This window comes from Pollachius pollachius (genome assembly GCF_949987615.1).
Source record: "Pollachius pollachius genome assembly, chromosome: 2".
Lineage (NCBI taxonomy): Eukaryota > Metazoa > Chordata > Actinopteri > Gadiformes > Gadidae > Pollachius > Pollachius pollachius.
In genome coordinates this window covers 5,372,907-5,387,526 of record NC_136935.1, presented here as the reverse complement: position 1 = coordinate 5,387,526, position 14,620 = coordinate 5,372,907, and the positions used below count along the sequence as shown (strand labels likewise).

At 44.4% G+C, this 14,620-nt stretch overlaps 2 protein-coding genes across 3 annotated transcripts in view; one reads left to right on the top strand and one right to left on the bottom strand.

The window, feature by feature from the left end:
* tasp1 (taspase, threonine aspartase, 1) overlaps nucleotides 1-7,425 on the bottom strand; it is a 24,506-nt gene extending 17,081 nt beyond the window's left edge. The window contains exons 1-10 of the mRNA XM_079728817.1: nucleotides 7,378-7,425; nucleotides 6,516-6,691; nucleotides 6,129-6,196; nucleotides 5,400-5,468; nucleotides 4,794-4,914; nucleotides 3,604-3,688; nucleotides 3,419-3,498; nucleotides 2,398-2,504; nucleotides 821-940; nucleotides 215-293 (exon numbers count right to left, since the gene is read on the bottom strand). Of these exons, the coding sequence (XP_079584943.1) occupies nucleotides 215-293; nucleotides 821-940; nucleotides 2,398-2,504; nucleotides 3,419-3,498; nucleotides 3,604-3,688; nucleotides 4,794-4,914; nucleotides 5,400-5,468; nucleotides 6,129-6,196; nucleotides 6,516-6,660 (874 nt within the window). The 5' untranslated portion in view covers nucleotides 6,661-6,691; nucleotides 7,378-7,425. The remainder of the gene's footprint in view (nucleotides 1-214; nucleotides 294-820; nucleotides 941-2,397; nucleotides 2,505-3,418; nucleotides 3,499-3,603; nucleotides 3,689-4,793; nucleotides 4,915-5,399; nucleotides 5,469-6,128; nucleotides 6,197-6,515; nucleotides 6,692-7,377) is intronic.
* A 4,605-nt stretch (nucleotides 7,426-12,030) lies between these two features.
* The window catches only part of macrod2 (mono-ADP ribosylhydrolase 2), a 403,152-nt gene continuing 400,562 nt past the window's right edge, over nucleotides 12,031-14,620 (top strand). For both annotated transcript variants that reach the window (XM_079730230.1, XM_079730229.1), the window contains exon 1: nucleotides 12,031-12,235. In XM_079730230.1, the coding sequence (XP_079586356.1) occupies nucleotides 12,061-12,235 (175 nt within the window). In that variant the 5' untranslated portion in view covers nucleotides 12,031-12,060. The remainder of the gene's footprint in view (nucleotides 12,236-14,620) is intronic.

Here is a 14,620-nt window from a genome sequence, read left to right as displayed (position 1 = left end):
CACACACACACACACGTTTACAAACATACACACGTTGACACCAAACACACGTGTACACACAGACACACTTGTACACACACCAAGCACACAATCACCCACCAACCCACACACACACACGTTTACACCAAACACACGTGTACACACACCAACACACAAACACCCACCCACCCAACCAACCACACAAAGCCACAGAGCAGAGATTGTCATGGAGTACCTGAGGTACTCACTGCTGTGGAGTAAGGGTTCGAGTTACAGCTGTTCTGGGCCCAGCAGCCACATCCGTAATGAGCGGCCTGGGAATAGAAGCAAAACAGAGGAGACCCAGACGTGTCAGAGGTGTATAATTGCTCAAGGCGTATTTTTAGTGCAGCGCGCACACAGAAGCGGGGGGGGGGGGGGGGGGGGGGGAAACAGAGAGCAGCAGGGAATGTCAGGGTAAGCCCTTCAGGTTTGAGCAACGGGACTCAAACCTACAGAGAGAGAAGTGGCCTACACTAAACAATTAACACGCTTAACAGACGCCGACGGTGACATCCAGGGGAGACTGAGAACCATGAAAGAGTGGAAGTTAGGAGCCCTGTCTGGCAGAGAGTCTTCCAATCCTGGGAGTGCATGGCTATCCAAAGTGGGAATCCACCCCCTTGACCCTTGACCCTGGCAGGGCCAAAGCCATGCTCTAGCTGATTCGAGACGGACCAGTGATGATACAAGAGGAGCTACGTATGTTTAGGAGCAGGTAGACTCCACCTGGTGGAGGTTTAGGCGAAGGTGGAGTTAGAGGAGATACGAGGAGGAAAAGGGAGAGGGAGGGATGGTTTACCTGGCCCACCCTCCCGGGGTGCTTCATAGCCAGCCCGCCGCTGGAGACGGCTGCAGCCACGTTTCCCTCCTGGTCCACCACGATGGCCCCCACGGTGTCAAGACACTCAGAGCCGTTCTCCTGCATCGCAAGGGGGCGGGACGGGGTGTGAGGGGGGGCGACACACAGACAACATGAGTTGAAATAACAAGATCACTGTTGACATACTCTAGAGCAGGGGTTCCTCGTCAGAGCTGAAAGAAGAAGCAGATGGACGCGTGTAGGCTTGTGTTAGTGGATTGACTTGTTAAGAGGCCTTTTATGGTTATACTTAAAGTGGACGTTTTCTGGAAACAATAATCCCTGACAAACAAACTTCAAACTAGGTTAAAATGATGCTGCATGTGTATATTTGATAAATTGGGTTCTTGGGCTGTCTTTCCACTTCAACATGTGGAAAGACGCCCGCGCTCGCACACACTTGAATGCCCTCATATGTACTGGCATACGCACTAACATTACATTTGGTTTTATTTTGTGCAATTTAGGTTACAATGTAGCCAATAACAGGACAATACAACAACACAATAACCCTTGAGTCTTGATTGAGGAGAGCATCTCACAGAGTGCTTCAAACGATTGTCAAAGCACATAAAAATGCAGCGCAGAGGGAACGAGATTGAGCGTACTTTAAACGGCTCAGTGTGTGTGTGTGTGTGTGTGTGTGTGTGTGTGTGTGTGTGTGTGTGTGTGTGTGTGTGTGTGTGTGTGTGTGTGTGTGTGTGTGTGTGTGTGTGTGTGTGTGTGTCTGTTCCACACACCATGGGTATCTACAGGTCGTAATTATCCCACTGTTTCCTCCATAAGAAACCAACAGACCTGAGATTAGAGGACTGTGCAGAAGTCAAGACCTTTTTATCGGCCGTTTGTCATAAAATCAGGCTGCATTTAGATCTGGTTAAGCGTGTCACACGGACAGTGTGGTGTTAGTGGTGGTGCAAAAGCAGGAGTGGGGGGTGTAAAACGCCTCTGAAAGCTCTGGCTTTTCACTGAGGAAACGCCATCAAATGCTGAACTTGGTCCTATACTTTACTGCTATACTTTCACTAATAACAGATCAAGTTCAATGACTTCACATCAAAGAGGCTAATAGGGACGTGAGTCTCTCGGTTTCACAGGCTTCTTCTTGTGGTCACGATTTGATTCAAAATTGATTCTAAATAAAAAACGATTCCCGATTCCAAACGGATTCTCGCTTCTAGGGGTGCTGATTTAATGATCTACTCCGTCCACTGTGAAGAAGGCGTGTATGAAAAGGATGGCATGAAAGCAGAGTAAAGTGTGTATAAGATGATGTTTGTTTAATATTTGTAATGGTTATATAAACTGATGATATAAACTTGGCAAACCCAAGGTGAAATGCAATAAAAAATAAAAACGATTTTTTTTGTGAATCCGTTAGTTGAATAATGTTAAAAAGGATAAATAATTCTTATGCAACTCGTTTTTTCTTTCCCTGACCCAAATTAACGACCATCACTAGGTGACGGAAAGGAATTAACGGAAGTGGATGGGAGATGTTGGAGCGATGTACTCACAGTCTCACTGGGCTGTCGCCTTCTCTTCATCGGGTTCTCCGGTGTGTCCATCTTCTCGGCAATCTCCATCTTTCGCTTGTTCCTCTTGTAGGCCGACAGACTGAACTCTACGGGTGCAAATCGATAGCCTATGAACTCGTTACCCTTGACACAAGCACGGTAAGGGTATAAAAAAGACAAAACAATCACACTGAAGGTACTACACTATCTTACTTACTAGGCATCTGAGCAGAAGAAATTGGAATAAATAAATAAACTATTTGAGAGACTTTGCAAGCCAGAGTTTATTGGTGCAGGACACAAACGTGTGAAATTAGCAAAGAACATGAACTACCTCGTAATAAAATATGGACATCCTTGCATTCAATTTTACAGCACTCTGGCCATCTTTAGTCATTCTGAAATGGTGTTGATAATATAATTAGCCAATAAAAGTTTTCAGACCAAAACCAACTTAACGAGATTACCTGTTGTGAACTTGGCCAAAGGAAAGGCTGAGTCTATAGCATTACGTCGATGATTTCCTTGTTTTTCCAGTCATTATTTTATATGATAAGGAATGTTCCAGCTCGTCATCATAAGAACGTCTGGAGTAGCGTAACGTAATACAAACAGGAAATACCGTATGGCTTTCTGCACGCCTAGAGTTACTTACTATAACCAACTATTTCTTTGTGTTCCACAAACAGTCGGCAGGAGGGTCAAATCACCAAGAAAAAGGTTGTGGGTTTACCTGTAGGTTTCCCTTGAGCAAGACAACCAACCTAACATCTAGCTGCTCATTAATAACATACATCTATAATATGTATGTATGCAGCTATAATAATAATATTTTTTTTGCAAATAAAATACATCTTAGAATAAAACTCAACAGACAGTTTAACTTAAGGCGGTTAAAAAAAAAAAAAAAAGTAAAACCGGTTAAGTGAATCATGAAAATGGTGTATCTGACTTTCTTCTTAATCGTCATTTACCAGATGAAAAACACTACAGCAATAAAACAGAAAACAACGAGTCCTACTTGTGGCCATTTTCTCCGCGGGGCAAGGGGGAATCCCGTGAGCCACGGCCCAGTCGTGCGCTCCCCTCCCCACCAGGAAGCTAGCGCGACGGGGGGGGGAAGACACCACATCAGAGCACTTCAGCATCACATCGCGTCCACTCCAGCGTGACATTAAACAGATCCCAGAGGACGGAGGTAATCACCAGGGTGGGATTCTGCCGGCCGATAGCTTCCCTTTCTGGGCCTCGCTCAGCAGGCGGTGGGCCACCAGGACCGGGTTCTTTATTCCTAGCAGGGTTGGAGGAGGGAGGGGGAGAGGAAAGGTTGTAGAAACATGTCTGGTAATGAACGTGGAGATGGTGGGAGGTGGTGTTTGATTTGAAAATCGTCTCTGCTGCGATCTCGCCAAGAAGATGCGGTTGACACCAGCAGAGGACAAAAGCAATGGCATGCCTCGGGCAGATGAATGTATACATGCTACATATTAATGTCGGGCTTTTGATCTCTGAAGCGGACGGTTGAAATATTTATATAGACCCAGGCTGTTTGTATTAACGTCTGAAATTAAAAATGGCAGGGCTATCCTGTTCCAAAGGGAGGCCCTACCAGCGAACAGGGAGGGGTAATGCTACCAAGGCTGGAATCACTTTCCATCAACTGACACTGTGTGTTACATCGCGCCGGCACGGGAAGAACAATCTTGGTTGTATTATTATTATGTGTTGTCTCACGTTGTAAATGTCATGTGCGCCCCCCGGGCATTTTGTATGGGATAAATTATGTCAGCCTCAGAGATAACGTTGGAGTTCCTCGCACACAAACAAAGCTTCCTTTGCGCAGGGATGTAAACATAAAGATATGTTTTGTTTATTATTACGGTTAAAAAACAACAACTACATGGTGGATTTTCGCTTGTTAGGTCCCCCCTGTTGCTGAGGCTTCCCTACGAAACCATGAGAAAAAGAAACTCAATCATAAACATAAGATCCGGCGCGTCCTTGTTTGTGTATCTAGTGGTGGGGGAGGGGTTTATTACAAGTAGGAGGGTCGTTGGTAATATCACAAGAGCAATGGCGAACCCCTTCCCCCGACCACAACTAAATCCTACTATGGCCACGCAAGGACCCGCCCTACTCTGTCTGTGATTGGCCAGGATGCATGCAACTCAACTGGACGCTTTAGAACTCTACGGTAACCTCGCTGTGAGCACCTAACCCTAGCATCTAATATCAAGCCAGTGAAAGCGCGGCAGTCTAATCCATAGACAGTAGAATCAAAGATAGGGGTGACGTGTGTGACGGAGCAATCAGAAATAGAGGCGGGCGTGTCTTTTCGGGTTCTTGGCATGGCCATAATAGGATTTCGTAATTTCTCCCCCCGGTCGGCGCCTCACCTCGTATGGCGCCCACAGAGCCGTAGTGCAGCGACTTGCCGTCCATGATGCTGGCGTCGCACTCAATCTCCCCGGATAGGTTCAGGTTGGAGCCCATCCCGGCATTGGTGAAGGGAGAGTCCTGGGCGCGGGGCATGAAGAAACATGAACAACATGGCTGCCAACCGCAGTGCCAATGATAACAGACGGTGTGGAAGGGAGGAACAGTTGGTCTTTTGTATGCAGGTTTAGAAAGAGAGAGAGAAAAAAAGGTGGTGAAGGGCCAGTGGCCTTCTGAAATGTCGGCAAGTGCAGATTTCTCTTCGTAGCGTTATATAAACAAGCCCTGGAGCAAAAAAAACCCATTATCTTCAATTATTAATTTAATGACTTTCACAATATTTGTTCATCGAATTGACATCTTAATCTTGGGTCTCTAAGTGTATCAAATATTCTAAATGAAAAAGGATGTGACACATCACACCGCACAAACACATCACTTAATCATCAAGTCTCTACTCCCGCTTTCCAACTTCGGAGGACGCTCTACCAGCCCACCCTAAAACACAGCGAGCATTCATTAAGAGGATGTAGGGAGCATAGCCTCAGGAGCCGGCCTCTACTGACCTCCAGTTCCACCAGCGCTGCCGCGACAGCCTCCACGGCCAGTGCCCCGGCCCGGAGTCTCTCCACTGCCTGGTGAGCAAGCACAGAGGCCCTTTATACATGGAGGCTTTCAGCCACTGTTGGTATTGTATTCAACACGCTGCACCAAACTCGGGTGACTGTTATTGAATGGAAAGTGCTTCATAATTAAAAACGTGTCGTCTGTATTTAGTATTGCGTGAACCGTGGATTGCAACCGCTTCAATTTAACAGCAAACAGATATAGGAGTGAAAGCGGACTATCTTTTCGAAAGAATGAGAGTTCAAGTGCAGGGGAATTATGTTTTGCTGTGGTTTGTGTCGTTTTGTTAGCTATCTTTTGATGTATTTATTTTACTCTGAATGTTAGTGAAGTACAGTTCAAACAACGTTTCACAACAAATCACACCAAACTGTTGTGTAACAAACAGTTACACAATATATGCTAATAGAAAATATGTAACAAATAAATATTTATATAATAAAATGACCAGCTTTGCATTTCTGATTTCTATGTCTACTCTGCACTCTCTCCAGTATCTAAAGGTAGATCTGAGTTACATTGATGATCACCATAAACACCATATATATGCGAATAGTGATTCAATATCTCGTGACATGTAGTCGTTTTATTTTGTGTGCGCTGCATATCTCTAGAAATTAATGAGTACATTTCAATACATGCAGTGTACAAATTTATATAAAACTTACTCTCTGGCAAGCCCTTTTGCAGACATGTTTGTACTCCTTGGCCTTTGACTCAGAATGGTATCCGGCCCCTAAAGCACAACCATGGCATACGTTTCAACGACACGTTTGAACACGCATTTAGGATCCTCTGTATCTTACTAATACATTTTAAAACCTAATAAAATGTTTGTCAGCATCTTCTAATTCAGCAAAAATATACAAATTCATAGTGAAACCATAATTGCTGCACCAAAAACAAATGTTAGGCACAAATATTTGATTTGTACTATAGCCTTCTTAGATGACAAGTCAATGACTACTTCCAACTAGTTAAGATATACACAGAATATATACAATTTAAAAGTAGGCAATGTCAACTGATGATGCAGAGCGCTGAATGCCACTTACCAGCGTGTACTAACACAAATCCACCCACAGCTTTGGGCTCTTCGTCTGTCCTCTGAGCCGAGTCTGAGCGCTGATTGGTCCATGCGTTTGGAAGAGAGGAAGGCGGTTGCGGCTGCTCTTCAACACAGGTGATTAGATCTTCCATCACCCCTGCATAGCTTGACAAGCGTCATGGCCTGTGGGACCCATGGAAGAGTGATGTGGACGCTATAATGGTGATCTTATTAGCCTTACTCGTAGTTTAATTAGATCTTTGTTACATTGCAATGATATGGAAGAAGGGGAAAGTTGACAGGTGAAAGCAACAATGTTCCAAGTTCACTGGAGTATACATGCCAATGGAAAATATTTTGAATACATCATTCGTACACACTGGTAACTTTACAATTTATTATCTTTCAACTGAAACAAACAACAGCTGCATTTTTTATTTGAATTAGCAGGTGTTGCTATTCGTTCATTTCACTTTTTTGCAATATTTCACTTCAGTCAACTGACAGGACACAAGTACACTAACGTTGCACATCATGCAGATACATGCACAACACGCAGAGACATCACGCACATCACGCAGATTGATGCACATCACGCAGACAAATCACGCAGTGGATGACAATGGTGCGGGGCAGGCGCCGAGAGGAATGCCATTCAAAGTGCGCATTGCAAGAATGGGTTCGCTGCTGGGACGCCTAGCTAACACACCTGTCAACAAAGTAGATGTGTAACTTTACGTACAATAACGTCTTTGTACGCATGACATATATAGATGTGTGTTGAAAAAACCCGTATTCCCATACGCACAGAGGATATATCCGATTTATGGAATACCAAGGGCGAACTTTAGATCGGTACACTTGCCTACCTGTATGTGCTATCCATAGCCATGTAGCTCGAAGGGGAAGAGTACTTCCTGGTTCAGATACACGTTGCTAAGGAAGTAGGCGCGCTCAAAACACCGCCCCCGTGTGCAGCGACAGCGCGGTCTTTGGTTCCACCAGCGCGTGGGTTCTCCTGTAGACCCAACCACTTGACCCAGGTCCACTGTTTTTTATGTTTAAAAAAGTAAATAAATAAAAAACATATTTTATTATTTTAATTAACTCGAGTAAGCACACAAATTTGCATTGGTGTTCTGTCTGTCGTACTGCTGGTCGTATCGCTCATTGGATAATTGTGTTGGAAGTCATGTCCACAATGGGCTCATTAAATCAGTGAAGTTGATTTTTTTATAATAATAATAAACCAAATATAAATATTTTAACGTGGCGGCAATTCTTACATGCGCTTTGGCATGCCTTATTATTCCTATTTGATGTATTTCAAACCATTGGTTTAAACTGTACACGACCGATAGCACAATGTCTTACTACATGACCAATACAAATAGACGTTCAACAACTTTTGTAGATTATGAATCTACAAAAAGATATATTTCCGTTTGTAAAAACAACCAAATTATCCATTAGAAGTTTTTAAAACACAACCAGAAAGTCACTTATCTCAGAAATGGAAATATAAAATGAACACTTACCAGAAAAAATATCCCCGTGTGTTTAATCTTACAGAGCCCATATTAGGCTACTATACATCATGTTTAAGACCTGTCGACAGGGTATGCCACCAGCATTGATCATCACCACGCAACAGGCCTCCATGTGTTAACGAAGCGAGCGAGAGAAAGAGCCTGTTCATTTAATCCTGATTTGTAGTGTAATGTTGTTTGTTTTAGATCGGGTCAGCATGAGATAAAAGGGAAGCTGAGGGGGCCATTAAACTAGAAGGAGAGAGAGAGAGAAAGAGAGAGAGAAAGAGAGAGAGAGAGAGAGAGAGAGAGAGAGAGAGAGAGAGAGAGAGAGAGAGAGAGAGAGAGAGAGAGATGGGGGCCCCAGGGGTTGGGGGCAGCAGAGGGGCCCGGGCTGTCTTTAATAAGGCCATGCTTTGGTAGCGCATGCCTTCCAGTCTCTGTGGAAACTATTGGTTTCAGCGCGGCGGCAGATGCCTCAAATCTTCTGGAGTTCATGTCCAGTTATTTTTACAGGGTATAATTTAGATTACAGCGTAGATGGAACCCCCTAATAAAACCAGACAATGCAACAATGTCATACCCGTAGATTGCAAATGGTGTAGCCTACTAGGATCAAATTCAATGTTAAAATCAAAGGCAATCTGATGCTAAAGAGTCATCTATGCTACGGTTCAAAGGAGAGCGCCGAGGGCAACACTTTGAAATCAACATCAAAAATTCAAGTTCAACTTCAAAAACAATCAATGGAAGTGGAATGTGTAGACGTGCTCAGTTTGTTTCTGTGTATTAACATTTGAGTATCGATGACATGGTAAGGATTTTGTTTTTTAAGCGTCCATTTTTTTTTAAACGTCCATCTATTATTACCGATTATAACAATCAGAGCCTGAGGGGTACAGAAATTACTAACAGGTGAGAATTTCATCTTTCGATGATGACGGGACAAGAAAATTACCCGATGTGTTTACACAAAAAGAAGACTGTACAACGTGGTCTCAGTTGTTCTTGGTCTCAACCAGTCATGGGCACATCAATCCTGCTGGGCTCAAGCAACGAAAAGCTCATGCACACACACGCTCTGCTGTTGTAAAAGACAAGGCAAGGCTTTGCTCAAACACAATAAACAAAAAAAACCAAACCTCTGCAATATATTGCTTGTTTTGCTTTGGAATATTGCTTAATAAACCACCCCTGGCGAATTCTCTCCCGCACATCAGGGGCACCCGCTTTGCAAGAAGCCGTGTGCGTTTATTTGACAGTCAGTGATGCGCTCTGGCCTGCAGCAAGCAGCAGAGAGCCCGCCAAGTGGGAGGCCGTTTAGCAGCGCTGTGGGTGATTACCACACATTATTGGGTCAACGGGGGGGAAATGCTTAACGCTGTATTAGCATATAAATGTATGTTTTGAGTGGTGTTTTCCTTCTAAAGAACCACACTTAACCATGGCATAGGGGAACATTCTCCTCTATTATATATATATACCTCGGCGATTAATCCTCTCATCAGAATTGAGATGAGCGATGCGTTTTATGCTACATGATGTACCTACTTCGAATCGTAACACGATCAACACAGAAGGATACCTATGGGGGAAACCATGTTTTAAATGAAGTCTTTGAAATAAACAACAGGGCTTCCAACCAGCGAGCCTCATGAAACGCTTGGCTCTGGTTGCATTCCCCCTCTATCAGAGTGGCGAGACACTGCCTGCAGCTGGGGAACAGATGAGCACTGCTGCACCGTTTGATGGCAGACAATAGACGATCTAGACAGGCAAGTGTTTGACTGAAAAGGTTGAAAGGAAAACCACATCTACAACCACCAGAATATGAGCTGCAAATGTTATGCATCCCAATACCAGTCAGTTGGAGGCCCGACTGAGCAGAGTGAGACGGATATGCCACCCCCGACCACATTTTCCACCCACATCATTTTACATTCATGTGTAATAAACATTAGTGTCCATGAAGTTTGGGCCGATTTAATTGATGTATCCGGTTGGGACGTTTTCATTTGTATTCTGCAGAACGTTTTCAGGCTTTTGTTCCTAATCCATCAAACTGACAAAGGGGCTTTCATTACTGTTTTTCTTTTCTTTAAAGACTTGATTGCTTCGAGACATTTTTATGTTTTTTTGAAGCTAAGGATAATATTCAAGTTCTCCGGTGGTATGCTATTCAGAATGGATTCCCTGAAAAAGAGCTGAACAGTAAAGGCGTTGATTGAGGAATATTACAGACATGATAATGAAGTCCCCTCAGGGCAATTAACTCAACGAATAGCCACAGTGGCTATTAAGAGCTAAAGCCCAAACCATCACAAGGCTTACAGATGTTGACATAAGGATACAATAATTGTGATGTCTCCAAACCTCTGGGAAGACTTTTCATCAGCGATAACAATTGTGGGGCCCCTCAGCGCATTACTGTGCTTACTGTAATTATGTTGCTAGGATTGTAAGTAAGAAAACAAATACATGACTTGGTTGAACGGAGAATCATTTGGTGCACTGCCTTGATGCTTTGATGCCTAGATGCTGCTGCTGCTGCTGCTGGTGACTTTGGGCATAATCTTGAGTAGTTGTAACCATGACGATAACTTGAGCCTACGCACTTTTACACAAATAGAGATTTTTAGAGACCATGTCCTTTTTTATTCTAAACAAAGGTTTCCACCACTTCCATCTTAGGTTATTTTGGGAAATTGACAGCAAGATAACAAAGTAGGTCCCCAGTATTAATGAAGATACATTACAAAATCCCAGTAGTCCTTCATTGATTCACTAACAAACAGAACCACTCAACAGGGGATAGATATGTAATTTTCACCTTTATCTTTTCGGTCTGCTCACTGATTGTCATCAGATTTCAGTCGTGTATGAAAGGTGCCAAAGAGGAATTAGTTTGACGCAGTACAGCACTGTGCAACAATGACATCTAGTGGTTTGATTTTCCAAGTACATGTGAAATAACAAAGCGCTTCTTTCAAAACTCTTGTAGCCTAGGTTGTAACTTATATTGAAATGCCGACCAACTGTTCAATCAATATATATATAAATATATATATATATATACATATATATTACATGTTTTTCATTGTATTACTGACCAAACGTCTCTTGCATTGAAGTGACAATCCCACATAGGCCTAAATTATTTAATGAAACAGCACCATATGTTGATATTGATTAAATACCAATAGATGTTTATAATAACAATTATAGGGAAGGTCTGTGGTGATATCAGCAGAATTCAGAGCGACCAAAGTTCGTCTACCGGATGACAGATTGGGATCTTTGGAACCAAACACTAAATGACAGCTTGTCTTCCTGACCTGATTTTGACCGCTCCACAACACAGAAAGCCTAGCCGTAATTCCGCTGTTAATTAAATAAAATGGAATGTTCTCCAAAATATATCACCAAATGAAATATATCCACTCAACATTTAATTCACCCAACATCAGTCTTGAGTTAGTTCAGTTTATATTTATTCCCTAATGTGTTGACTATAAGCCTATTTGTGTTGGGACTCATTTCAAAACGTGACATGAACGTTTATCTCAACAGCATTTTTCTTGCTTTCTGTCCCCCTCGTCCTCACACGTGGCGTTCAGTTGTTTGGTTGGAAAACGAAACCAACGAACGCACCTGAAAGGACGCGTCAAGCAACGCACCCAGACACCAAGTCTTACATGTACTCGCAAGACATATAAATCAATGATCATAATAAAGCAGCTCTAGTGCACGTTTGCTACCCCACCACCGCCGCCTCTCACAGCACACGCACAGTACACCCGGAGACGAAGTGCTGAAGCACCGGCCCGCACCGCGCACCGTGAGCGCGTCGCTGGCGCTCATCAAACCCCACCACAGTTCGTCCTGTTTGACTGCTCCGCGCCTCCGCCTATCAAATTTCCGCTTCCGGGTTCCCCGCCGCCAATCAGCTCGCCGGGATCCGTACACATCATTTACGCTGCTATCACGGTCGGTTGCACGTTGCTGCTGGAGGTAACACACTGAATGTTGACAGCTTCACAGGTAGAAACAACCGTCCACGGGCTCGTCTCTTTCTATTCCAGTGTCCGGACCCCATTCGCTGTGAGCCTGGGTTTGCCACACTCCAAAAACAGCCATTCGAAGTCCAACCATTCCGGTAGAATGGACAAAGAGAAAACGGACTGGAAGATTGAAAAAGGTAAGCCTTGTTTTGGATGGGGTGGGCGGCGGAGGGGTGGTGGTGGTGGTGGGGGTGTACTATGTTCTGGATTGCTGTAAGGGTCTGTATGGCAGACGGCGTGCATCAAACAAACACACACTCAAGCACGCACGCACGCACGCACAACGCTTGAGCATCACTGTCGGTCAGGGATGGTCAAGCGTTGTGCGTGTGTGTCGGTGTGTGATCCACGCCGTCTGTGGACGGCGTGGATCACACATACACACACGCAAACAACGCTGACCATCCATCACTGCCGCTCGGGTGTCGGTCAGTGAGGCTGCCGCTCATGGTGTCTGGCTGGTCATCCCATTCGGTCATGCGGTGCAGCTGTAGTGCGCCTCTGTGCGCCTTTCCGTTCAGACAGCCAGGTCTGTCATTCCATGCCACAACATATTCAAATAGAGCATCCTTGCCTTGTCAGCAGGCTCACACTACATCTCCTGGCGTTGCATGTGTTTTTATGCGTCCTTTATTACCTGTTAGAATGTAGCAACATCTATGCAATGTAGCTGCACTATGCAGGGGTACTAGACTTCAGACTTTATTGTCCTCAAGGGGAAATTCACAAGTACATGTACCGCACGCCGACAGTTATCCAAGTAAGGGTGGGGGTGCAATTAGCATACCGGCATATAGGGCTAATGTTTAAATAACAGGACATGTATTTTAACATGTCACTGCAGTGGGTTACTTACAAATACTGAGAGCGATATTGCAAACTTCATTTGCTTATTGTAAACATGTTGATATTTTATCAGACTTCAGTTTAATGCTAAATGTTCCAGAATTATATTGCTTGATAGCCAACGTCAAGGTGCAGTTCAGATAGAACAACTGTGTATCTACGAACATCACACAGTAGGAGCTGTTGCCCTTCACCCTTGGCCCATTCAAAGCAACAAGTTCCTTCTATTATGCTCCCAGTGAACATGTTTTGTTTCATGTTAACTCGCATAAAGTAATCGCTGACCTTGTGCTTTGCACTTCCAGGGAAGTTCCTACACTATTGGCCAACATTTGATTTAAAGAAGAAAGCCAGGAATCAAAGAATATAGTGAACAAAAGGCGAAAGCGTTTTCCAAGTACCTTTGTTCTAAGTAGTGCATTAAGAGTAGTGCATTACTATTACCGCAATATCTTTAAATGTCTATTATCCAAAACATTATTTAAAGATCTGGGTTATTAATGGATTAGAGGTGGGAGAATATGAAGCCAACCGAATTCAATAAACTAGCTGTGTATGTGCATGTGGGGGTGTCAAGTTGTGTGTGTGTGCGGGGGTGTGTGTGTGATGGCAAAGACATCCTCTATAAAGTCATGGGCATGGGTCTACAATATATTTAAAGCAGCTTTAGAAGGTCATGGTCCCCCCTGAGCCACAATAGGGATGCCCTCCCCGAGTGACCTCATGTAGGAAGCTTACCTGGGAGACCTCACTGGGAGAACATCACCCATGACCAGAGCGAGTGGATGACCGCTCTGAAGGTGGTGTTAACGTACAAGCTTACCTTGGCTCTTCGTCCGAGGATATTGTTGTATGATATTGTGTATGGTTTTGCTTGTGTCAGTTAGAACTCTCCGAAACACTTGTGAAAGGTTGGCAAGGAGGATTATACCATGATGAAATCATCCCACCCTGTTGGCTCTTGTGTATTTTAAAACAAATCTCTTAAGTGTTGTATACAGTCTATTTTTACATGCAAGCCTTACTTGGCAGATCCATTCAGCTTGTGTGTGTGTGTGTGTGTGTGTGTGTGTGTGTGTGTGTGTGTGTGTGTGTGTGTGTATATTTTAATTGACCGACCTCCCCAGAACAGTAGGACCAGCCCAGGGCTGTGTGACTAAACGTTGGCAGGCTGAGGCACCTAGGGTGCCAGTGGGGACCGAGCGGCAGGTCAGCGGATACCCACCTGGGAAGAGCCACAGCTGGCTACCTGCCCGCCCTTACACACACACGACCACTCACACACTCACACACGCGCACGTAAAGGCACACACATGCACACACAGGCACAGGCACACCAACGTGCGCCCAGGCATACGCAAGCAAACGTAGACACATGCACACACAAGCAGACGCACACGCGCGCACTCAACCACACGCTCACTCACACAGACGCACACATGCACACGCAGGGATACACACACAGGCTTACACATACACGGGCACACAAATACTCACCGACACATAAACGCACACACAGGCACAGACACACTCACACAAGAGCACAGGCACAGGCACACACACACTCACACACAAGCACACACACACAGGCACACACACCCGAAGTAGGCCGAGATATGCTTGCAATCAATTGGATGATATTACTTTACGTTATGTATATCCCCTGTGGGGCAATT